The sequence below is a fragment of the Macaca fascicularis genome, chromosome 19 (genome assembly GCF_037993035.2).
Source record: "Macaca fascicularis isolate 582-1 chromosome 19, T2T-MFA8v1.1".
In the NCBI taxonomy this organism is placed as follows: Eukaryota; Metazoa; Chordata; class Mammalia; order Primates; family Cercopithecidae; genus Macaca; species Macaca fascicularis.
Genome location: NC_088393.1, coordinates 48,235,837 through 48,260,908, shown reverse-complemented (window position 1 = coordinate 48,260,908; position 25,072 = coordinate 48,235,837). Strand labels below are relative to the sequence as shown.

Genomic DNA, 25,072 nt, shown 5'->3' with positions numbered 1-25,072 from the left:
CAAAAATTAGCCAAGCATAGTGGTGCATGCCCATAATCCCAGCTACTCGGGAGGCTGAGGCATGAGAATCATTTGAGCCCTGGAGGTGGAGGTTGCAGTGAGCTTACATCATGCCACTGCACTCCAGCCTGGGCAACAGAGCAAGACTGTCCAAAAAAAAAAAAGGTGGGGGGCGGGGATTGAGGGAGAGGAGCCTCAGTCCTCGGAACTCCCACTGTCATTGCTCATCTGCCTTTCTCTGGTCATTTCTCTGTTTCTTTCCATTCTCTCTCTCTCTCGATTCCCCCTGCCTCCTATTTCTTAGTGTCTGTGTTTCTCTGCTTTTCTCTGTATTTAATGGTGTCTTCCTCTTTCTTTCTGGGTCTCTGACTTGTGAATTAAAAGGCAGCAGTTAGAAGTGCAGTGTCTGAGTAGGGCATGGTGGTGTACACGGGTTGTCCAGACTTTGGGAGGCTGAGGCTGGAGGATCACTTGAGGCCAGGAGTTTGAGACCAGTCTGGGAGACATAGTGAAACTGCCTCTAAAAAAAATGATCAGCTGGGTGCAGTGGCTTATGCCTGTAATCCCAGTGCTTTGGGAAGCTGAGGCGGGTGGATCACCTGAGGCCAAGAGTTCAAGACCAGCCTGGCCAACATAGTGAAACCCTGTCTCTACTAAAAATACAAAAAAAATTTCTTCTCCTCCCCCTCCTCCTCCCCCTCCTCTTCCTCCTCCTTCTTCTTCTTCATCTCCTTCTTCTTCCTCTTCCCCTCCTCCCCCTCCTTCCTCTCCTCCTTCCTCCTCTTCCTCCTCCTCATTCTCCTTTTCTTCTTCTTCTCACTCCTGTATCACTCCCGTCGCCCAGGTGGCAATGCAGTGGCACAATGATAGCCCATTGCAGCCTCGACCTCCCAGGCTCAAGCAATCCTCCTGCCCCACTTTTTGAAGTTTTATAGAATCAGGTCTCACTCTGTTGCCCAGGCTGATCTCAAACTCCTGGGTTCAAGTGATCCTCCCGCCTCAGCCTCCCAAAGTGCTGGGATTACAGGTGTGAGCCACCTCGGCTGGCCCTGCTGTCTTTTTTCTCTGTCTTGGTTTCTCCGCCTCTCTGACTTCAGGTCCTCACAGTCTTTACCTTCAAGCCGGTCTCCAGTATACATTTTCTCCCACCCTAGTCACCCCAAAGGTGAGGGCAGAACTAGCCATTGTCTCCCTCTCTGCAGCCAGCTCCCTTCTCCCATCCTAAATGACTGTCATCCTCCCTTTAATTCAGCCAAGACTGGTTTGAATCTATTACAAATGTACTAAGAAATGATACAAAAAGCCCAGAAAAGGGCGTGCCATAGAACAAGCTCTGTGGATACAAAAAGACATGCCCCTTCCCCACATCTGCCTCTGCCCTGCAGACCGGGTACAGATTGGAGGGATGGGGGATGGGCACGCGGCAGGCACAGCGTGCAGGGAAGACAGCGTGACTGCCAGAGGGACGAAGGCAGACCGTGGACCAAGAAGGAGCAACCCGCATGGGCGGGCCTCATTGCTCACAGGCGAATCTGGAAGGGCTGGGGTGTTAGTGCGGGCACAGGCACAGCTGGAAAGGCCGCGGCAAATTGCCGAGACCTGAGCTGAGCGGGGTCAGGTCGATGTCCTCGGGCGCACCCAGCGGCTGCAGCGAGAAGCTCTGGAGGATGGCGGTGAGGTACAGAAAGAGCTCCATGCGCGCCAGCGACTCGCCCAGGCACAGACGGCGCCCTGCGGGGGTGGCGGGGTGGGGAGCGGCGGTGAGATAAGATGAAGTTAGAGGCTGCAACCCCACATTCCCAGAGGAAAACATAAGAGGAAATGAAGACCACCACTGGGGACGTCACAGATTCTCACCTATCTGTAGATCTGGGAAAGATGCTTTAAACTGTGGAGTGGAATGACCTGGGCTGCTTGGGTTCGAATCCCGGCCCTGTCACTACTAGTTTTGTGATCCTGGACAAACCACACTTTCTGGTTATTTAAAACGGGGATATGAAGGCTGGGTGTGCTGGCTTAGGCCTGTAATCCCAGCACTTTCGGAGGGCAAGGGAAGAGGATCTCTTGAGCCCAGGAGTTTGAGAGCAGTCTGGGCAACACAGCAAGATCCCATCTCTACAAAAATATTTTTTTAAAAATGTGCAAGGTGGCACATGCGTGCAGTCCCAGCTGCTTGGGAGGCTGAGGTGAGAGGATCACTTGAGCCCAGGAGATCAAGGCTGCAGTGAGCCGTGATCATGCCACTGCCCTCCAGCCTGGATGACAGCAAGACCCTGTCTCAGAAAGAAAAATAAAAGGAGGGATAGTAATAGTGCCTCATGAAGCTGCAGTGAATGGTAAACACAGGGAAAGCAGTGAGGTTATAAGTAGCTTACCATGGGCCATGCACTACTCTAAGCGTTAGATCACCATTAATTCTAACAACTCCAAGAGGCAGGCCTTAGTATATCTCCATTTTATAGATGTGGACATTGAGGCACAGAGAAGTGAAGTAACATACCCAAGGCAACACAGCTAGGGGGTGACAGATGGGATGCAAATCCTGCTGGAATCTGGGCTGCACATTCCCAGAGGAAAACATAAGCTCTTAGCTGGGCTCTTGTACAGCCAGCACTTGATGCACAGTAGGCAACATGGTAAGTTGCCTATTATTACGCCAGTTTTTTGTTTTTTCTTTTCCTGCCACTGAGTAAAGAGGTAAGTATTTTCAGCAGGGTAATGAGGAAAGCCAAAAACAAAACAAAACAAAACAAGACAAAACACCCTAGAACCACCTCAACTGCGCCACCCAATGGAGAGGTAGACAATGACCTCTCCCAAGTTCAATTATTATTATTATTTTCTTTTAAAAATTTCGGCCGGGCGCGGTGGCTCAAGCCTGTAATCCCAGCACTTTGGGAGGCCGAGGCGGGCGGATCACAAGGTCAGGAGATCGAGACCACAGTGAAACTCCGTCTCTACTAAAAATACAAAAAATTAGCTGGGCGCGGTGGCGGGCGCCTGTAGTCCTAGCTACTCAGGAGGCTGAGGCAGGAGAATGGCGTGAACCCAGGAGGCGGAGCTTGCAGTGAGCCGAGATCGCGCCACTGCACTCCAGCCTGGGCAACAGCGTGAGACTCCGTCTCAAAAAAAAAAAAAAAAAAAAAATTTCACATATTTTTTATTTTTGGCTAGTCAGTATTTTTCATTTTAGAGAAAGAATCTCACTCTGTTGCCCGGACTAGAGTACAGTGGTGTGATCATACTCAGTGTAACCTCAACCTCCTGAGCTCAAGCGATAATCCCACCTCAGCCTCCCAAGTATCTGGGACCACAGATGCCTGCCACCATACCCAGGTAATTTTAAAATTTTAGTAGAGAAAGGATCTTGCTATGTTGTCCAGGCTGGTCTTGAATTCCTGGCCTCAGGCGATCCTCCTGCCTCAGCCTCCTGAAGTGCTGGGATTACAGGTGTGAGCCAATGCGCCTGGCCCAAGTTAAATAATAATTATCATAATTATTATTTATTTATATTTTGAGATGGAGTTTTGCTCTTGTTGCCCAGGCTGGAGTGCAATGGCGCGATCTCGGCCCACTGCAACCTCCGCCTCCCGGGTTCAAGTGATCCTCCTGCCTCAGCCTCCAGAGTAGCTGGGATTACAGGCATGTGCCACCATTCCTGGCTAATTTTGTATTTTTAGTAGAGACAGGGTTTCATCATGTTGGTCAGGCTAATCTTGAACTCCCGACCTCAGGTGACCTGCCCGCCTAGATCTCCCAAAGTGCTGGGATTACAGGTGTGAGCAACCACTCCTGGCTGTTAAATTATTATCTTTTTTTTTTTTTTTTTTTTTGAGACAGAGTCTCACTCTGTCACCTAGGCTGGAGTACAATGGTGCAGTCTCGGCTTACTGCAACCTCCGCCTCCTGGGTTTAAGCGATTTTCCTGTCTCAGCCTCCTGAGTAGCTGGGACTGCAGGATCCCGTCACCACATCCGGCTAATTTTTGTATTTTAAGTAGAGATGGGGTTTCACCATATTGGTCAGGCTGGTCTCGAACTCCTGACCTCAGGTGATCCGCCCACCTCAGCCTCCCAAAGTGCTGGGGTTACAGGTGTGAGCCACCGTGCCCAGTCCCAAGTTAAATTATTAATCAACTTCCCCACCTCGCTTCACGAGGATTTTAGTCACTACTTGCCTATAGGCGCAGAGTTGAGAGGAGGAATGAATGTCTCTGTACATCCAAAGCTGAGAATGGGTGGAAGGAAGGAGTGAGAGGATTTGGCAGGTGGAATTAGGATGAGGAATGTAGGTAGAAATTGGGCCAGAAAGACTCTGCTTCCTGCCCTCACCAGCTGAGAAGGGCATAAAGGCTGGGCTCTTCTTGAAGGACTGATTGGCATCCAAAAAATGCTCAGGGTTGAACTCCTGGGGCGTCAGGAACTGGCTGGGGTCGTAGTGGACGGTGTTAAGGAGGGTGATGATATCGGTGCCCTGTGTGGGTGAGGAGGTGGAGTTAGCAGTGTAGGAGGGCTGGGAGGCTCCCAAACTAGTTTCCATTTTATCGGGCTGGGTGTCCCGGGGACTTGATAAGGGGTGGGTGGGTGGGGTATAGGACTCAATCAGGGGCCAAGGAAAAATGTGTGGGTGTCTAGGGTTCCAAGTGATCAGTGCTATATGCTGTGTTATTGGGGACTTTGGCCGGGATGTGGGAAACCCCCATCCTTTGTGGGAGCAGATATGGGGTTTCTTTTTTTTTTTTTTTTTTTTTTTTTTTTGAGACGGGGTCTCGCTCTGTAGCCCAGGCTGGAGTGCAGTGGCCGGATCTCAGCTCACTGCAAGCCCCGCCTCCCGGGTTCACGCCATTCTCCTGCCTCAGCCTCCCGAGTAGCTGGGAGTACAGGCGCCCGCCACCTCGCCCGGCTAGTTTTTTTTTTTTGTATTTTAGTAGAGACGGGGTTTCACCGTGTTAGCCAGGATGGTCTCGATCTCCTGAACTCGTGATCCGCCCGTCTCGGCCTCCCAAAGTGCTGGGATTACAGGCTTGAGCCACCGCGCCCGGCCAAGATATGGGGTTTCTGGGAAAAAGGAGGGGGCCCTGAGAATAGCGTTTAGGCACAGGGGATCCTCAAGATGAAGTTCCAGACCCCAGGGCTTCCAGGGAGGGTTTCTAGGAAGGGGATTTGTCATGGGTCTAGTCCACTATGATATGAGATGGGGTTCTGGGAAAGGCCCGAGCTTCGGGATTTAAGGGTCTGAGATGTCTGTAGCTAGGGCTTGGGATGCCAGTTGCTAAGGCCTGGGATGTTGATTGCTAGTGCCTGGGATACTCCTTGCGAGTTGTAAGAGCCTGCGATGCCTCCTCTTAGGTTTGCCAGGCCTAGCGCACCTTGGGTATCAGGAAGCCGCTAAAGGCCGTGTCCCGAATGACGCGGTGTGGCAAGTTCATGGGGATGATGTCTGCAAAGCGCTGCACCTCGTGGATCACAGCATCTGTGTAAGGCATGGCCGCGCGGTCCTCCAGCGTCGGCAACCGCGTGCGTCCCACCACGAGGTCGATCTCCTCCTGCACGCGGGCTGGAGGCGGAGGGGGAAGCGGAGTCGAGGGTGTCAGTGGGCGTGACAGGGCAACCAGGCTGGGAAGAGGTGTGTGCGTGTGTAGGGAGGGGTCAAAGTCTCCCATGGAACGGCGCCACTGCTGGGGCACATGTGAGAATTAGCTAGAGCTAGCCGGGCGCGGTGACTCACATGTGTAATCCCAGCACTTAGGAGGCCGAGGCGGACGGATGGTTTGAGCCTAGGAGTTTGAGACCATCCTGGGCAACATGGTGATACCCCGTCTCTACTAAAAAATACAAAAAAAACTAGCCGCGCGAGGTGGCGGCGCCTGTAGTCCCAGCTACTCGGGAGGCTGAGGCAGGAGAATGGCGTAAACCCGGGAGGCAGAGCTTGCAGTGAGCCAAGATCCGACCACTGCACTCCAGCCTGGGTGACAGAGGGAGACTCCGTCTCAATAAATAAATAAATAAATAAATAAACAAAATAAAAATAAATTAAAAAAAAAAAAAAGAATTAGCTAGGGCCTGGGAGGAAGTGGGTCAGTGAGCGCCAAAGCTTGGCTTGTGCAAGGGCCTGGGCCTTGAGTTGTGTGGGCAGGATTTCAGGGAGGCCTGGAATCCAGGACCTGATGGGATTTCAGGAGCAGTTTCCGGACCCTACTGGCTGGATGGTGCATGGAGTGGGTGAGCTGTGAGGGAGGGCTGGAGATCTGGGGCAGAGCAGGGGATACACCGAGAGATGGGGCTTGAGGAGCTGGAGTAGCAGACAGAGCTGTGTGTGTGGGCCAGGCTGTGTGGGAGAGGTTGGGTTCCCCGGCGGGCCTGTGGCTGGGGCTCTGGGGCAGGGCTCTGGGAGGACTGTTAGCTGGGCTCTGAAGCCGAAGGTGGATCTATGCAGTGGTGGACACAGTCCGCACAAAGCAAGACTAAGCGGGTGCAGGAGGGAGTGGTGGCTCACACCTGTAACCCCAGCACTTTGGGAGGCTGAGGTGAGAGGATTGCTTGAGCCCAGGAGTTGGAGACCCGCCAGGGCAACACAGCAAGACACTGTCTGTACAAAAAATAAAAAGTTAGCTGAGTATATTGAGTGTGGTGGTGCACACCTGTACTCCCAGCTATTGATAAGGCTGAGGTGGGAAGATCTCTTGAGCCCAAGGGGCTGCAGTGAGCTGTGATTGCACCATTGTACTCCAGCCTGGGCGACAGAGTGACTCTCTCAAAAACAAACAAAAAACTAAGCAGAGCTGGGTGCAATGGCTCACGCCTGTAATCCCAGCACTTTGGGAGGCTGAGGCGAGTGGATCACTTGAGGCCAGGAGTTCGAGACCAGCCTGGCCAACTTGGTGAAACCCTGTCTCTACTGAAAATACAAAAATTAGCTGGATGTGGTGATGTGCACCTGTAATCCCAGCTACTTGGGAGGCTGAGGCAGGAGAATCCCTTGAACTTGGGAGGCAGAGGTTGCAGTGAGCCGACTGAGATCACACCACTGCACTCCAGCCTGGGTGACAGAGCAAGACTCTGTCTCCAAAAAACAAAACCAAAACAAAAACAAAAACAACTAAGCGGGTGGGATCTGGGTCAGGATTCGGGCAGGCTGCGTGGACCTCGTGGGCCACGTGGGTGGCATCGGCCTCCGTGTGGGTTTGTGGGTTTGGCTGTGGACTCCTGGGGTCAGCAGGAGGCTATCTCAGACCTGGGAGGCGGGGCTAGAGGCGGGGCTGTGGCTCCCTGCTCTGGGGTGAGGCTGGAACACATGGGCACCTCCGCGCTGCTGTGTGGGTGGGCCTCACCTTGAACTTTCGGGTACTTCATGAGTGCCAGGAAGGCGTGGCGCAGCGTGGTGCCCACCGTCTCGGTGCCGCCAAAGAGCAGGTTATGTGTGGTCATCAGCAGGGTATCCATGTGGAAGTGGCTCAGCGGGTCCTTCTCCTGTCGGGGTAGAGAGGTGGGGATGTGAGCTAGGGATGGAGACACCTTCCCTCTAGACCAGTACGACTGCTGCTGGGGGCCCATTCAGTCCCAGCTGGGTTTAACTTTCTTTCCCTAGGAGAGCTGGGGAACGCAGCAGGGCAGGGCTGGGAAAATCTCAGCTGCAGGGCCTACAATTAACTTCTTGGATAGAGCTTGAATGACTTCTTGTTTCTTTTTTTTTTTTTTTTAATATGGTTTATGTATGTATGTACGTATTGTAGAGACTGGGTCTTACTATAATGCCCAGGCTGGTCTCGAACTCCTGGACTCAAGCAATCCTCCTGTCTTGGCCTCCCAAAGTGCTGGGATTATAAGCGTGAGCAACTGTGCCTGACCCACAGCCTTTGATGACTTCTTAATGAGCTGTAAATTGGCTGTGGCTGTGAGTGGCTCCTGGCTCCAGCCCAGCTGGGCCAGATGCTTCAGCTTCTCCAGGGAAAAAGGTCCCCCAACCCTGCCCCATCTGGGGTCCCTGTGGGTTTGAGGCCGGGGCAGCAGGAGAATTTCAGGTCAGACTAGAGGTGGGATTTCCAGGTTGGGATTACCTCTGCCATCTTGGTGAGGAAGCAGTCGATGAAGTCCCGGGGAGATCTGGGGTCTAGAGAGGCCTGGTGGTCGTGGACGCTGTGGGCGATGAGGTCTCTCAGGCGCTTGAAGTTCTGGAAGATGCGTTGGTGCGGCCCGGGCACCCAGTCCAGGAGGCTCGGGAAGATGTTGTACAACTGCGGACCAGAGTGGGAGGGTTTTGGAGGAGGACGAAGTGTGTTCAGGCGAGAACGGGGTCTGTGTGGATTAGGTAGGCAGGGACTGGGTCTCCAAAGGTAGCCAGGTTCTGGAGAGGCCGGGGTTGGGGTTGGGGTTGGGGCTGAGGGGGAGTGGGAAGGAGGGAATGGCGACCATAAATGCTCATGGGAGGGGAGGGGGCGTGGCCGTGTAACTCTGGGTGGGGTCAGATGGGAGGGGCGGGCCCTGGGAGGGCCATTCGCAGCCCTTTCCCCGCCCACTGTTTCCTCTCCATTCCTAGGTCCTGCGGACCCCACACCCCGTTCCTGCTGGACTCAGTTGGCTGACCTCGCCCCAGGGGCTGCTCATGATTTGGAAGTTGTCATTGATAAGGCGGATAACGGTGAGCAGACGCTCATCATCGTAGTCGAAGCGGCTGCCGAAGAGCACAGAACAGATAATGTTGGACACTGAGCGACTCAGCACAAACGTGGGGTCAAAGGGCTCGCCTGAGGGTGGGGAATGGAATGGATCAGGAAGACGCGATGTGCAGCACACCAGACCTCATGCAGCAACACCATTAATTTGCACATCCGACTCAAGCATGGCAACGTGTCTTGCGGTGCAGAGCACAGGCACATGGTCACAACATGCTGCTTAACAACACCCCAAAAGCATCTGGCAATGCCACAGACAGCATAGAACCCACAAATTCCTGCAGCACATCGACAGCAACAATACCCAACCACAGAACCGGCTATTCTTGGCAACACAACACACAGCACGCAACATAGCACAAGGCAATCATCAGGCATCACGGAACACAACAACACAGGGCAACAGAACACCCAGCAAATAGGATCGCAGTAGATGCTAACACAGGACACTCGGTGACCTAACAACCAGCCCGGAAACATCCCAAGACACGGTAACCACACACTAACACATCATGCCAGCATACAGCTCCATAATCCTGCCACACAACACACACTAGTACACAACAACCCAGCAGACAGCACCCAACACACGATGTGACATCACAACACGTACAATCAAGGCAGCAGAACAAAGGCCACACTATGCAGCAACGCAACAATGTTGGCAGCCAGCAGATGACACAACGCAAAACCACATGCAGCGCCTGACAACTCTACAATCTCACCCAGAAATAACACAACACCTAGCATCTGGCCGTCCAACAGCTGAACAGACCATAGTAAATACCGAACAGCACATTTCTTTCTTTTTTTTTGAGACGAAGTCTGGCTCCGTCGCCCACGCTGGAGTGCAGTGGCACGATCTCGGCTCACTGCAACCTCTGCCTCCCGGGTTCAAGCAATTCTCCTACCTCAGCCTCCCAAGGAGCTGAGATCACACCCGGCTAATTTTTTTTTGTATTTTTGGTAGAGAAGGGGTTTCTGCATGTTGGCCAGGCTGATCTTGAACTCCTGACCTCAAGTGATCTGCCCACCTCGGTTTCCCAAAGTGCTAGGATTATAGGCGTGAGCCACCATGTCCAGACAAAACAACACATTTCAGCACAGCACCCAGGACACAATAGCACAGCCCAGAAAACCAGATCTGGAGTTAGATGGACGCGGTTTGAATCCTCTTTGGCCTCTTAGTCTTGGTGTGACTTGGGCAAACTGACTTCCTTTCTCTGAGCCTCAGTTTTCTCACCTGTAAAATGGGTCTGATGGCACTTCTTTCATCATGGGGCTGCTATAAGGAGTCAGTGAGTGTGTGACTGGGAGTCAGTGAAGGGCCTGACCCAGTGCGAGGCTGTCACAGATCACGGTGTCATGGCAGGCTGTGATGGGCCCCAAAGATGTCCATGTCCTTATGCTTACAACCTGTGAATTCGTTCCCTTACGTGGTAAAAAGGACTTTGCAGGTGGGATTAAGTTGAGGATTCTGAGACAAGAAGTTTGCTCTAGACTATCTGGCTGGGCCTAATGTAATCACTGGGATCCTTTTTAGAGGGAGGCAGGAGGGACCGAGTAAGAAAAGGTAATGTAGGCTAGGTGTGGTGGCTCACACCTGTAATCCCAGAATATATTGGGAGGCTGAAGTAGGAGGATTGCTTGAGCCCAGGAGTTTGAGACTAGCCTGGGCAACATAGCAAGACTCCCTCTCTACAAAAGATTAAAAAGAAGGAGCTGAATGTGGTGGCACATGCCTGTATTCCCAGCTACTTGGGAAGCTAAGGTGGGAGAATCAGTTGAGCTCAGGAGGTCGAGGCTGCAGTGAGCCCAGACCATGCCACTGCACTGCAGCCTGGGTGCCAGAGTGAGATCCTGGCCAAAAAAAAAAAAAAAAAAAAAAAAAAAACGAGAAAGAAAGGAAGAAATGAATTTTCCCCTAAAGATTTTCAAAGGAAAGCAGCCCTACTAACCCACTTTAGAATTTGGACCTCTAGAACCATGACAGACTAAATTTGCATTGTTTTAAGCTGCTCAGTTTGCTGTCATCCATTACAATAGCAATAAGAAACTAATACAGGCAGTTATTATTATTTCACTTACATCACATCATTTAACCCCTTCAGTATCACTTGCCACATTATTGTTATTATTATTATTTTTTAAGAGACAGGGCCTTGCTTTGTCACCTAGGCTAGAGTGTTGTGGCACAATCATAGCCTCAGCAGCCTCCAACTCCTGGGCTCAAACGATCCTCCTGCCTCAGCCTTCCAAGCAGCTAGGACTACAGGTGCATACACCTGGCTAATTTTTTTTTTTTTTTTGAGACAGCATCTCACTCTGTCCCCAGGTTGGAGTGCAGTGGCATGATGTCGGCTCACTGCAACCTCCATCTCCAGGGTTCAAGTGATTCTCCTGCCTCAGCCTCCTGAGTTACTGGGACCACAGGCACCCGCCACCACACCTGGCTAATTTTTGTATTTTTAGTAGAGACAGGGTTTCACTATGTTGGCCAGGATGGTTTCAATCTCTTGACCTCGTGATCCACCTGGCTTGGTCTCCCAAAGTGCTGGGATTACAGGCGTGAGCCACTGTGCCTGGCTGTATACCTGGCTAATCTTAAAAGTTTTTGTAGAATGAGGTCTCACTATGTTGTGCAGGCTGGTCTTGAACTCCTGGCTTCACGTGATCCTCCTGCCTTGGCTTCTTAAAGTGCTGGGATTACAGGCGTGAGTCACCATGACTGGCCCACATTACTATTATTTTTTGCCCAAAAGCAGAATGATTTGGAGATCAGCGAAGAGGGCTGTTTAGCATTCTTTGCCTCAATTTCCTCTTCTGTAAAATGGGGCTGATAATAGGACCTACTTCCTAGATTTGGGTGATTTTTTTCAAGGAGGCAGTTTACACAAAGTGCTGGAACAGTGTTGGCATATGTAGGCATCATGTCAATGTTGATTTTTTTTTTTTTGGATGGAGTCTTGCTGTGTCACCCAGCCTGGAGTGCAGTGGCACGATCATAGCTCACTGCAGCCTTAACCTCCCGGGCTCAAGTAATCCTCCTACCTCAGCCTCCCATGTTGCTGGGACGACAGGCGCATGCCACTGTGCCCAGCTAATTTTTAAGTTTTTATAGAGACCAGGGTCTCACTTTGTTGCCCAGGCTGCTCTCAAACTCCTGGGCTCAAGCAATCATCCTGCCTTGGCCTCCCAAAGTGTTGGGATTACAGGTGTGAGCCACCGTACCTGGCCTGAATATTTTTATTAACTTTTTTTCCCCATGGGTAAGCAGTTTTAACCTGGATATAAATATCCCAGCTCTGCCACTTCTTGGGCATGTGATATAACTTTTCTGGGCCTCGGTTCCCTCCCATGTAACAACACCCACTTCCTAGGATTACTGGAGGGTGAAACGGGTTCACACATGTTAAGACTTTAGCATAATGCCTGGTATCCAGTAAGTGCTCAATAAATGGGCATTCAGGTGTGGACTGGACTTGGGTGTCAGACATAAATTTAAGTCCTAGCTCCTCCACTTTCTAGCTCTGTTGCTTCAAGCTAGTTGCTTAATCTCTCTGTCTCCATTTCCTCCTCTGCAAAATGGATTGTTCTGAGGCTTAGGGGCTTATGTGTGAAAATGTGCTTAGCACAGATCCACACACAGGGTGTGTTCCCAAGAACGTCATCATCATCATCCACCACAGTGACAGCAGCTGGGCTCAGAACACCACAGAGAGGGCAGGGCGCGGTGGCTCATGCCTGTAATCCCAACACTTTGGGAGGCCAAGGCAGGTGTATCACCTGAGGTCAGGAGTTCAAGACGACCCTGGCCAACATGGCAAAACTCCCATCTCTACTAAAACTACAAAAATTAGCCAGGTGTGGCGGCAGGCACCTGAAATCCCAGCTACCTGGGAGGCCGAGGCAAGAGAATCGCTTGAACCTGGGAGGCAGAGGTTGCAATGAGCTGAGATCACACCACTGCACTCCAGCCTGGGCAACAGAGTGAAACTCCATCTCAAAAAAAAAAAAAAAAGAAAAACATAGAATGGATGTGAGTTATGAGGATGGACTGGATTCAAAGGCCTGGCCAGGCATGGCGGTGCACACCTGTAGTTCCAGCACTTTGGGAGGCTGAGGCAAGAGGATCATTTGACCACAGGAGTTTGAGACTGGCCTGGGCAACATAGTGAGACCCTGTCTCTACAAAAAATTTTAAAATAAGCTGGGTGTGGTGGAGCACACCTGAAGTACCAGCTATTTGAGAGGTTGAAGTGGGAGGATGGTTTGAGCCCAGGAGGTCAAGGCTGCAGTGAGCCAAGATTGTGCCACTGCACTCCAGCCTATTTGAAAAAAAAAAAAAATTCCCGACCTTCAGTTTTCCGCAGCTCTGCCAGCAGGAAGCTGCCCTCCTCTAGGATCCGCTCCTCGATGCTTCTCTTCCCCATCCCGAAATTCCGTAGAATCTGGATAGAGAACCGTCTCAGCACCTTCCATCGATCCCCATTGGAGAAGGCGATGCCTGGGGAGAAGAGGAGAGGGCCAGCTTAACCGGGAACTCATCCTGAGGCCACTGCCATCCAGGTCCCCTTTCCTGGTGTTCACTGGGAGAGGGACGGAGTTTGGAATCTCCCTGGCTCCTTCCAGTAAGCCCTCCTGGACCCTCCAAGTTAGGGGTCTCCTTCAAGCTTCCATAGGACCATGGGCTTCCCTCACCACAGTCCCGTCACTCTGCCTCTGTTTCCCCATTAAGAACCTGATCACTGGCCGGGCGCGGTGGCTCAAGCCTGTAATCCCAGCACTTTGGGAGGCCGAGACGGGTGGATCACGAGGTCAGGAGATCGAGACCATCCTGGCTAACACGGTGAAACCCCGTCTCTACTAAAAATACAAGAAAATTAGCCGGGCGAGGTGGCGGGCGCCTGTAGTCCCAGCTACTCGGGAGGCTGAGGCAGGAGAATGGCGTGAACCCGGGAGGCGGAGCTTGCAGTGAGCCAAGATCGCGCCACTGCACTCCAGCCTGGGGCACAGAGCAAGACTCCGTCTCAAAAAAAAAAAAAAAAAAAAAAAAGAACCTGATCACTCTGGGCTGTTACTGTCTGGGGATGGGGCTGTCTCCTTCACAGAACTGTGAAGGCAGAGTGGGTGCCTGTCTTGGTCACCACTGCGTCCTTAGCATTGTCCAGTGCAGAGGGTGTCACACAGGAGGTGCTGATGATTGCTTATTGATTATTATTATTATTTTTGGGACAGAGTCTTGCTCTGTCACCCAGGTTGGAGTGCAGTGACACCATCTCGGCTCACTGCACTCTCTGCCTCCTGGGGTCGAGTGATTCTCCTGCCTCAGCCTCCTGACTAGCTGGGATTACAGGTGTACACCACCATGCCCAGCTTTTACACACACACACACACATATATATATATATGTATAGTGTGTGTGTGTATGTGTGTGTGTGTGTATATATGTGTGTGTGTGTGTATATATATAATGTGTGTGTGTATATATATTTAAGTCCTAGCTCCTCCACTTTCTAGCTCTGTTGCTTCTATATATATATACACACACTATATATATATATACACACACACACACACACACAGAGAAAGAGAGAGAGAGAGAAAGAGAGAGAGAGAGAGATGGAGTCTCGCTGTGTCACCAGGCCGAGTGCAGTGGTACAATCTCGGCTCACTGCAACCTCCACCTCGTGGGTTCAAGCCGTTCTCCTGCCTCCTACCCAATGCTGCCTCCTGAGTAGTTGGGATTACAGCCATGCACCACCATGCCCAGCTAATTTTGGTATTTTTAGTACAGATGTGGTTTCACCATGTTGACCAGGATGATCTCGATCTCCTGACCTTGTGATCCACCTGCCTTGGCCTCCCAAACTGCTGGGATTACAGGCGCGAACCATCGCACTTGGCCTAATTTTTGTATTTTTAATAGAGATGAGGTTTCACCATGTTGGCCAGGGTGGTACCGAACTCCTGGCCTCAGGTGGTCCATTCACCTCAGCCTCCCAAAGTGCTGGGATTACAGGTGTGAACCGCTGTGCCCGGCCTGCTTGTTGATTGTTAAATGCACGAATAAGAGAGATAGGCAAGAAAAATAAGCACCAGGACACTGGGAATTGATCCAGGAACAAAACAGACCCCATCTCTTCTCTCCCTGGACCCACAATTTTTGCACAGGCTGGTCCTTCCCAGAGCGCTTTCACGCCCTGCATTCTCCTGAATACTCATCTTCATTCTTTAGGTTTCAGCTTAGAGGTCCCCTCTTCCAGGAAGCCTTCTCTGGCTCCTCCTCCCTTCTAGGCTGGGCCAAGTGCTTCCTTAGGGTTTCCATGGCTCCCCAGGCTTCCCCCATCCCAGCCTGGACCACTCTGGGATGGACAATCTGGTTGGTGATGCCTGTGTCTTCCACTGGCCTGGGACCTCTATAGGATAAAGTCTCAGATGTGTTTATCTCTGGTTCCTCTGGACCTAGCAGAGAACTAGATACTAAAGAAGAGAAAAAAGGTTATAGGGTATTGCCTGAATTTTTATGCATTATCTCATTGACTCCTTGTAACATGGAGTCAATGCTATTATAATTTTCTCATGGTAGCCGACCGAGGGGCAGAGAAGGGAGGCCTCTGGTCCAAGGGTACACAGCCAGTGAGTGGCAGAACCCTGCTGTTACCCTCTGTGCTGTGTATTGAATAACTAGGTGGTGGCTATTTTTGGTAACAAACGATGTACCCTTCCAGATGTTTTCTGTGCAAAAGTAGCAAGGTGACTTTCTCAAGCACCCTGTCTCTACCTGCTTGCATCTGGTGCACCTGGACAGGTAAGGTCATCAAATGAAGCCAGGGAAGGGAGCATGAAGGATGGAATGTGTACCTAATACACAGTATTGTAATATTGTGCCAGAGCTCTCTGATTTCAAATCCTGGGGCAACTGGGACCCATCTAATGCAGGAGCCAGGGAGAGCCCTAGGCATTCTTTGGAGGTGAGGAGAGAATAGTCTCCTCTAGGATGCAGGTCTCCAGGATCCCCTTTCCAATCATGATGGCTTCCTTCCCTCCCCCTCCCTCCCTCCCTCCTTCTCTCCCTTCCTTCCTTCCCTCCCTCCCTTCCTCCCTCTCTCCCCTCTCTCCCTCCCTCCCTCTCTCCCTTCCTTCCTTCCCTCCCTCCCTTCCTCCCTACCTCCCCCTCTCCCTCCCTCCCTCTCTCCCTCCTTCCCTCCCTTCCTTCCTCCCTCCCTCTCCCTCCCTCCCTCCTCTCCCTCTCTCCCTCCCTCCCTCTCTCCCTCTCCCCCTCCACCCCTCCATCACTCTGTCCTTCTCTCCATCCCGTCCCTTCCTCCCTGTCTCCCTCCCTTCCCTCCTTCTCTCCCTCCGTTCCTTCCCTCCCTCTCTCCCTCCCCTCCCTCCTTCCTTCTTTCCTTTTTGCTTTCTTCCTCCTTCCTTCTGTTGGTCCCTCCTTCCTTCCATCATTTATTGGGTCTTGTCACATAGCTTCCTTTGAACAGAGATTTGTGTTTAAAACAAAGTTTGTGGCTGGGCGCAGTGGCTCACGCCTATAATCCCAGCACTTTGGGAGGCTGAGGAGGGCAGATCACAAGGTCAGGAGTTCAAGACCAGCCTGGCCAACATGGTGAACCCAGTCTCTACTAAAAATACAAAAATTAGCCAGGCATAGTGGTGCACACCTGTAATCCCAGCTACTCAGGAGGCTGAGGTAGGAGAATATTTGAACCCGGGAGGTGGAGGTTGCAGTGAGCCGAGATCATGCCACTGCACTCCAGCCTGGGCAACAGAACGAGACTCCATCTCAAAAATAACTAACTAAATAAATTAACTTTGAAGACCACAAGACTAGGGTGATTTCCACGCCTTAGAAGGACAGGATATTGACCTAGATGAGGTTTTGAGTGAATGATATGAATCGCTGGATGGCTGAGGATGGAGTTGAGTTTGGGTTAGGTTGGGAATAACAGTGGGGCATGAAGGGGGTTATGAGATTGATGATAAATTGGATTTGAAACTGGTGATGGGGATGGAGTTGGGTAGGATGAGGAGGATTGATAGATTGGGACTGAACTTGAGCTTGGGGTTGGGTAGATATGTGATGAGTTTGTTTTGGTGATGGTAGTGAGTTTAAGATTGAAAGCGAGAACTGGGAACTGGAAATTTCAATAGGCAATTGGATTAGGAGATGGAACTGAGGTTGGGGAAAAGTAGCAGTAGAATTCAGTTTGGGCCAGGAGCAGTGGCTCAGGCCTGTAATCCCAACAATTTGGGAGGCCGAGGTAGGTGGATCACCTGAGGTTAGGAGTTCGAGACCAGCCTGGCCAACATGGCAAAACCTCATCTCTACTAAAAACACAAAAAATTAGCCAGGTGTGTGGTGGTGTGCACCTGTAGTCCCAGCTACTTAGGAGGTTGAGGCAGGAGAATCACATGAGCCTGGGAGGCGGAGGTTGCAGTGGGCTGAAATTGTGCCACTTCACTCCAACCTGGGTGACACAGCAAGCCTCGTCTTGGATTAAAAAAAAAAAAAATTCAGTTTGACTAAAGGGACTAGGATGGGGTTGATAATAGAATTTAAAGTGGGGACTGGGATAGGGTTCATAATGGGAATGAAGGTTGGATTGAGATGCCATCAGTGTTGTGAATAGGGATGAAGGTGGGGTTGATGTGGTGAAAGGTTGATGTGGGGAAAGGTTGATGGGGACTGGGATTGGGTTGAGGTGGTCAGTGGGAACCGGGGCCACTTGATTGAGTTGGAAAGTTGATGATGTGGTTGGGATAGAGCTAGGGGTTGGGATGACAATGGGGTTGGGGTTGGATGGAGATGGGGAGCGGTACAAGAGTGGAATTCAGGACAGTGGTGGGATCTGGAGGTGGGGAAGGTGGGACAGACTTCACTGTAGACCAACACTACCTCACTGCATTGCATTGGGTGTCATCAGTGATGCCAGCAGCCCTGAGTATCAAGATTGAGATGACAGTCTCCACCCTCACCCCCTCCCTCAATATGGAAAAGGCCCAGAGTAGAGGAGACAAGGACGAGGCTTACCATTGCCCTTGGTAAAGTTGAAAAAGACAGGGTAGTCACCGCGGCCACTAAACTCCTCTCCCTGGTCCACCAGGGCCTCCTTCACGGCTTGGTACCCGCTGAGGACCACCACCCGCCTGGGCCCCAGGTGCACTGTGTACACAGAGCCATACTCCTTGCTCAGCTAGGGATAAGAAGACAGAAGTTACAGGGGTTCCTGTGGCCATGGGCCCCCTCCTCCCGATCCTTCCACTGTCACCCAAGCTAAGGGCCTTGCACCTGAGTGAGAGAAGTCAGCATGTTTTGGGAGCGAAGCAGCAGCAGGTTTCCCAGGAGTGGGAGGGGTCTAGGTCCTGGAGGCAGCTTTCGCTTATCTCTTGAGCTTAGGGTCAGGAGCAGACAGACGAGAGCCAGGAGCAGGAGTAAGATGGCTGTGCTTATGCTGTCCATGGTGAAGGCAGCTGCTGGCGTCTGGAGGGCAAAGTGGGAGAGGACATCGCTGAGGAGAGAGTGGGATCTCCCCTTTCCTGATCTCCCCTGAGACTTGCCTTCCCTAGGCCCTGGAAATGAAGGCAGATGGAGAGAAGGAGACCGGAAGAGGTCAGGGGTTGGGGAAGGGAGGGAGAAAGGAGGAAAGAGGCAGAGATAGTCAACATACAGACAGATAATGAGACAGAAACACAGAGACAGAAATGGAGAGAGACAAGGGATAGAGGAACAGAGACTAAGAGAGGTTGAGAGATATGCATAAAGATAATGAGAGAGACAGAAAACCAGTGAGCAATCTACATATGTACAGATGTCTGTCTACCTGTCGGCCATCTATCATCTATCACTCATCTGTTTGTTTGTTTGTTTGTTTGTTTCTTGCTTGCTTGCTTTTTTCTTCTTTCTTTCTCTGTTTCTTTCTTCTCTTTCTTTTCTTTCTCTTTTCTTTCTTTCATCTATTATCTATCATCTATCCATCATCTATCTATCATCTATCAATCATCTATCTATTCTTCTATCATCTGTTATCATTGATCTATTATCTATCTATCATCTATTATCTATCTATATCATCTATCTGCTATCTGTGTATCATAATCTATTATCTATGTATCATCTATCTATTATCTATCTATCTATCATCTATCTATCTATCTATCTATCTATCTATCTATCTATCTGTCTATCTATCTATCATCACCTGTCTGTCAAGAGACTGATTCTCATACAGAGACAGTGATAAAGAGAGATCAAGACATACAGGGACAGAGACAGACAAACACAGAGAGAGGGAGAGCTAGAGAGCATGTCACAGAAAGAGAGAGGCTGACATAGACCAGAGGAAGAAAGAGAGAACTAGACAGACACAGAGCTGGGGAAAGACGAGAGAGCTTGAATGGAGAGACAGCGAGATGGACACTGACTGAGAGACAGAGATGGACATGGAAGGATGGAGAGAAAAAGGGTGACAGAGACAGAGAGAGGAAGAGACAGAGCTAGACACAGAGACCGAGGGCAAGAGAATGACAGACAGAAACAGATACACAAAGACAGAGTCACATAGAGATGGAGAAAGACAGAGACAGAGACAGAGAGAGAGAGAGAGGGATTGAGAGAGAGAGAATAAGAGAGGCAGGAAATGTTAGAGCCACACAAAGACATGGGTAGGCTGCAAAGGGCAGATCAAAAGGGACTGAGACCGGGTGCGGCGGCTCGTGCCTGTAATCCTCGCATTTGGGAGGCCGAGGCAGGCGGATCACCTGAGGTCAGGAGCTTGAGACCAGCCTGGCCAACATGGTGAAACCCTGTCTCTACTAAAAACACAAAAATTAGTCAGGTGTGGTGGCGGGTGCCTGTAATCCCAACTACTCAGGAGGCTGAAGCAGGAGAATCGCTTGAACCCGGGAGGTGGAAGTTGCGATGAGCCGAGAGAGAACCACTGCACTCCAGCCTCAAACAAAAAAAAAAGAGAGAGAGAGAGAGAAAGAGAGAGACTGAAACAGAGAGGACGGGCACAGGCAGAAACAGCGGCAGGAAAGAATCAAGTGTTGCCAACCATGGGGTCGCACTGCAGAGAGAGATGCCGCCCGCTGGGTGAAGTGCCAGTACAGAAATCTCGGTGCTCAGAACAGGGATGCGAGAGCTCTCAGAGGAGACAGCAAAGAAGATTCCTAGCCAGTCTCAGAGACAGAGATTGGAGCTGGCGACCCAGCCTCTCTTGGGAGCCATTCCCTCCTCCTCTGCATCCCTCACCGGGGCCCTTTACCTGCTGAGCTGCAGCAGACACTGGCCAGGCCGCTCCAGACACGTACTCTGCAGCTCTGGGTGTGCTCGGGTGGGCAGAGGTTGTTCTTAAGTTGTTTCTGCCCACACCCTCCTCCTTAACCCCCCTTTTCTTGTTCTCACAGTGAACTTTAATTCCCTCCCACCATCCTGCCATACCTTTCCTGTGGCCCCAGGGCTCACCGCAAACTGGAAAGGTGCCGTGGGAGGGGGCCACACCTGGTGGGCCCTCCTGGGATGGGGCAAAGCTTTCCTCTTTCTTTTTTTTTTTTTTTTTGCCATTCAGACCCTGGGCCTGGTTTTGGGGTAGAGGGAATGGGGTAGTTGTGGGGCTGTGGCACAATGATGGGCCAGGGATGGGGGCTGGGTCCCTTTTGTATTTGGGGCACTTGGTTCTCTTTCTCTGGGTTCAAGTAAAGTTCTGCCACTGATGGGCCGAGTGGCCCTGGCTACGTCCGTTTCTCTCCAGAGCATAGCTCTTCTTGTCGTTCCCTGTCCCTTGCCATGGGTCTTTGAAATGCTATGTCTTGCTTTACTTCTGCCTCTACAGTCTCTGCTTCTCAATCTTTTTGTGTCTCTGTGTCTCTATTTGTCTCTCCCTCGGTGTTTCTGGGTCTTCATTTCTTTTTTTTTTTTATTATTATACTTTAAGTTCTAGGGTACACGTGCACAACGTGCAGGTTTGTTACATATGTATACGTGTGCCATGTTGGTGTGCTGCACCCATCAACTCATCAGCACCCATCAACTCGTCATTTACATCAGGTATAACTCCCAATACCATCCCTCCCCCCTCCCCCCTCCCCACAATAGGCCCCGGTGTGTGATGATCCCCTTCCCATGTCCAAGTGATCTCATTGTTCAATTCTGGGTCTTCATTTCTTCTGCTCTCTGGGCTTTCTCCTTCTCTCTGCGTCTCTCCCTGATCTCCCTGTAAGTCCTTCTCAGTCACTCTCTCCTGATCTCGCCGGTCTCTCACTCTCTCTGTCTCTCATGTCTCCACGAGTCACACTGCACTTGGTGGGACTGAAGCCAGGCTGAGGTTGAAGGAGTGTTTAGGAGAAGGACAGAGCTGGAAGCCACAGGGAAACAGGCTCTCAGACTAGAATGACAGTCTCTCCCACCACCGGCTCATAAACAGCCCTCCTGCTGCCCTCCCGAACACCCCACCAGCCATGTCTACTCTTGGCTCCTGCCTTAGAAACTTGCCCTAGTAGGCTGGGCAGGGTGGCTCGTGCCTGTAATCCCAGCACTTTGGGAGGCCGAGGTGGGTGGATCTCCTGAAGTCAGGAGTTCGAGACCAGCCTGGCCAACATGGTGAAACTTCATCTCTACTAATAATACAAAAATTTAGCTGGGCATGGTGGCTCACACCTGTAGTCCAAGCTACTTGGGAGGCTGAGGCAGGAGAATTGCTTGAACTCAGGAGGTGGAGGTTGCAGTGAGCCAAGATCACACCACTGCACTCCAGCCTTGGCAACAGTCTCAAAAACAAACAAACAAAAACTGGCCCTAGTTACCCACCTCCTGGCCAGGTCACAAGGGGAGATTGCAAAACCTGGAGCTGGGCCAGGGCTCTGGTGCCAGGGACTGGGCTGGGTGGAAAGCCCCTGAGGTCAAAGGTCTGGGAGGCCAGGTGGAGGTAAACTACCCACACAGGTTCGTGGGTGTGCACCAGGATTGCTGTTCTCAGAGGGGCAGAGGAGGAAGTGTTTGGAGGTCCTGGGGAATTTGACACCCTAGGTCCCAGGTGTATGGTGGGATGGAGGTGGGACCCATGCTGTTGTTTCAGTCCTGGGAAGGCAGGTTGGGGCAGGTCCTGGAAGAGGGCTGAAGGCTTGATGATGGGATTATATAGCTCTAGTTTCCCTTGGCATCTACTCCCTACCTTTAAGGGGAGGGTGCAGTGCTGGATGCATGCCAACCCTATAAGCAGCTTATCCCTCACCTTAGAACTTGGTTAAGAGGGGCTTAATGAGGCCGGGCGTGGTAGCTCATACTTGTAATCCCAGCACTTTGGGAGGCTGAGGTGGGTGGATCACCTGAGGTCAGGAGTTTGAGACAGCCTGACCAACATGGCAAAACGCTGTCTCTACTAAAAATACAAAAAAAAAAAAAAAAAAAAAAAAATTTAGCCAGGCATAGTGGTGCATGCCTATAATCCCAGCTACTCAGGAGGCTGAGGCAGGAGAATCGCTTGAACCCGGGAGGCAGAGGTTGCAGTGAGGCGAGATTGCACCATTACACTCCAGCCTGAGCAACAAGAGTGAAACTCTGACTAAGAAAGAAAAAGAAAGAAAGAAAGAAAGAAAGAAAGAAAGAAAGAAAGAAAGAAAGAAAGAAAGAAAGAAAGAAAGATTGGTCTAATGAGACCACCTGATTGGGGAAACTGGGATTTATGAGAAGGGCAGTTAGTTAGTTTGTTTTGACACAGAGTCTCACTCTGTCACCCAGACTGGAGTGTAGTGGTGTGATCATAGCTCATTGCAGCCTCAATCTCCTGGGCCCCAGGGATTCTCCTGCTTCAGCCTCCCAAGTAGCTGGGACTACAGGCGTGTATCACCACACCTGGCTAATTTTTAAAATTTTTAGTAGGCCGGGCGCGGTGGCTCACGCCTGTAATCCCAGCACTTTGGGAGGCCGAGGCGGGCGGATCACAAGGTCAGGAGATCGAGACCACGGTGAAACCCCGTCTCTACTAAAAATACAAAAAATTAGCCGGGCGCGGTTGTGGGCGCCTGTAGTCCCAGCTACTCGGGAGGCTGAGGCAGGAGAATGGCGTGAACCCGGGAGGCGGAGCTTGCAGTGAGCCGAGATCGCGCCACTGCACTCCAGCCTGGGCGACAGAGCGAGACTCCGTCTCAAAAAAAAAAAAAAAAAAAAAAAAAAAAAAAAAAAAAAAATTTTTAGTAGAGATGAGATCTTGCTATGTCACCCAGGCTGGTCCCCAACTCCTGGGCTCAAGCGATCCTCCCACCTGGGCCCCTGGGGATTACGGGTGTGAGCCACCATGTGTGGCCAAGAAGGGGAGTTTTAAGAGGCTTTGAGTTCTGTTGGTCTGACGTGCTGTCCTGCTACAGAGGGAACTTGGGGCAAGGAAGGGATGTATAGCAGTTTCTCAGCTCACCGCTGTTGATGTCTTGGGCCTTCGTGGGGTGGTGGGGGCCGTGTCCTGTGTATGGTAGGATGTTTAGTGGCGCCCTTGGTTTCTACTCAGTAGATGACAGAACCCACTCACTCCCTACCAGTTGTTACAAACAAACATGACTCCAGATATTATTGAATGTCCCCTTGGGAGGAAAAAAATCAACCCAGTTGAGAACCGCTGGCGTATTGCAGAAAACCGAAACACACTCCATGGTGGAAGAATGGCTCGCCTTTCGTTGTCCTCTCTTGGGACTTCCCCCCCGCCGTGTTCCTATCCTTTTCTTCCTGCCTCCTCAAACTCCAAAACGCTCTTCACTCACCTCACTCTGTGTTGATGATCCCGCTTCTTATCTCATGGAGAGAACGGCAGCAATGGGCAGTGGGCGGGAGCATCCTCCACCATCCTGTCCTCCTGCCCACTGGCATCTGGACGGCACGTGCAGCCTTCCTTCCTGCTAGAACCACACACTGTCCCATGTCAGGCTTAGGCGAGCCCCCCTTGCTGTGCCAGATCCCATTCCATCGCCAACTGGAGGACCTGATTCTTTTTACTGGGTCATAGCTCATGTGAACGAGTGTAGGTGGAGTTTTGCCTTAACAATTCCTTTAGGTAAAATTTACATGTGATGAAATACACACGTTGTAAGCGAACATTTGTTGAATTTTGAATGCATCCAAATCCCTATGAAGATAACAGAATATTTTTATCATCCTAGAAAGTTCTCTTGGAGCTGGGCCTGGTGGTTTGTGCCTGTAATCCTAGCTAGAGGAGGATGAGGTGGGAGGATCACTTGAGGCCAGAAAACTGAGACCAGGCTGCGCAACATTGCCAGACCCCCGTCTCTATTAAAAAAAAGAAAAAAACAATAGCTAAGTGTGGTGGTGCACACCTGTGATCTCAACTACTTGAGAGGCTGAGGTGGAAGATCACTTGCACCCAGGAGTTCCAGGTTACAGTGAGCTATGACCACACCACTGCACTCCAGCCTGGGTGACAAAGAGAGATCCTTCTCTAAAATAATAATAATAGTAATAATAATAATAATAATAATAATAATAATAACACTCTTTCATACTCCTTCCTAGTCAATCATGCTCCATCTCTTGTGGGCAACCGCTGTTCTAGTTTTTTTTCTCTTCTTTTGAGACAGGGTCTTGCTCTGTCTCCCAGGCTGGAGTGCAGTGGTGTGATCACTGTTCACTGCAACCTCGACCTCCCCGGCTCAAGCGATACTCCTGCCTCAGCCTCCCGAGTAGCTGGAAGTACAGGCATGTGCCATCACAACTGGCTAATTTTAAACAATTTTGTAGAGGCAGAGGTCTCCCTATGTTGCCCAGGCTGATCTTGAACTCCTGGGCTCAAGCAGTCCTTCCGCCTCAGCCTCCCAAAGTGCTGGGATTACAGGCTTGAGCCACTGCATCCAGCCCTGTTCTAGCTTTTTCTTCCCACTATCGATCTACATTTCATATAAATGAAAATATATGGCTGGGCCTTTCTTCTGTATGCCAAGGCTGCTTCTGGGAAGCATGTGTAATGCTTTTGAGAGTCAGCCATGTGTTACATACATCAGAAGCTCATTCCTTTTCATTGAGGAGTAGTATGTCACCTCATGTAGATGTGCCACAATTTGCTTTTCACCGGTTGATGGAAATGTGGATTGTTTCCAAGGTCTGGCTATTGTAAATAATAATATGTATTATTCTTGGTATATATGCATATGTCTTTGTGGGGATCTATGTTTCATCTATCTAGACATAGCTGTGAATGTGACTGCTGGGTTCTATGATAAGTGTATATTTATAAGAAACTTTCAAACTCGTTTCCAAAGTGCCTGTGTCATGTTTTCACTTCCTGTGTGATTGTTTTCTTCTATTGAATATTTTTCATAAATATCCAATAAGCTGGCCGGGCATGGTGGCTCATGCCTGTAATCCCAGCATTTTGGGAGGCCGAGGTG

The 25,072-nt window shown here is 50.8% G+C and overlaps 1 protein-coding gene across 6 annotated transcripts; it reads right to left on the bottom strand.

Annotated features, from left to right (window-relative positions):
* Positions 1–1,262: 1,262 nt before the first annotated feature.
* On the bottom strand, positions 1,263–20,239 carry CYP2F1 (cytochrome P450 family 2 subfamily F member 1). Of its 6 annotated transcripts, none has more exons than XM_065535505.1 (10): positions 19,951–20,013; positions 17,976–18,167; positions 17,718–17,880; positions 13,029–13,178; positions 8,583–8,743; positions 8,057–8,233; positions 7,331–7,469; positions 5,369–5,556; positions 4,332–4,473; positions 1,263–1,731 (listed from the first exon to the last, which is right to left on the bottom strand). In XM_065535505.1, exons 2-10 carry the CDS (start codon positions 18,144–18,146, stop codon positions 1,550–1,552), a joined length of 1,473 nt encoding a protein of 490 aa, XP_065391577.1. In that variant the 5' UTR covers positions 18,147–18,167; positions 19,951–20,013; the 3' UTR covers positions 1,263–1,549. The 6 variants fall into 6 exon arrangements, with proteins under 6 accessions (XP_065391577.1, XP_045235496.2, XP_045235495.2 ...); XM_045379561.3 differs by having other exon boundaries at positions 1,378–1,731; positions 4,178–4,473; XM_045379560.3 differs by lacking the exon at positions 19,951–20,013 and adding an exon at positions 19,741–19,873 and having other exon boundaries at positions 1,378–1,731; positions 4,178–4,473.
* Positions 20,240–25,072: the final 4,833 nt, after the last annotated feature.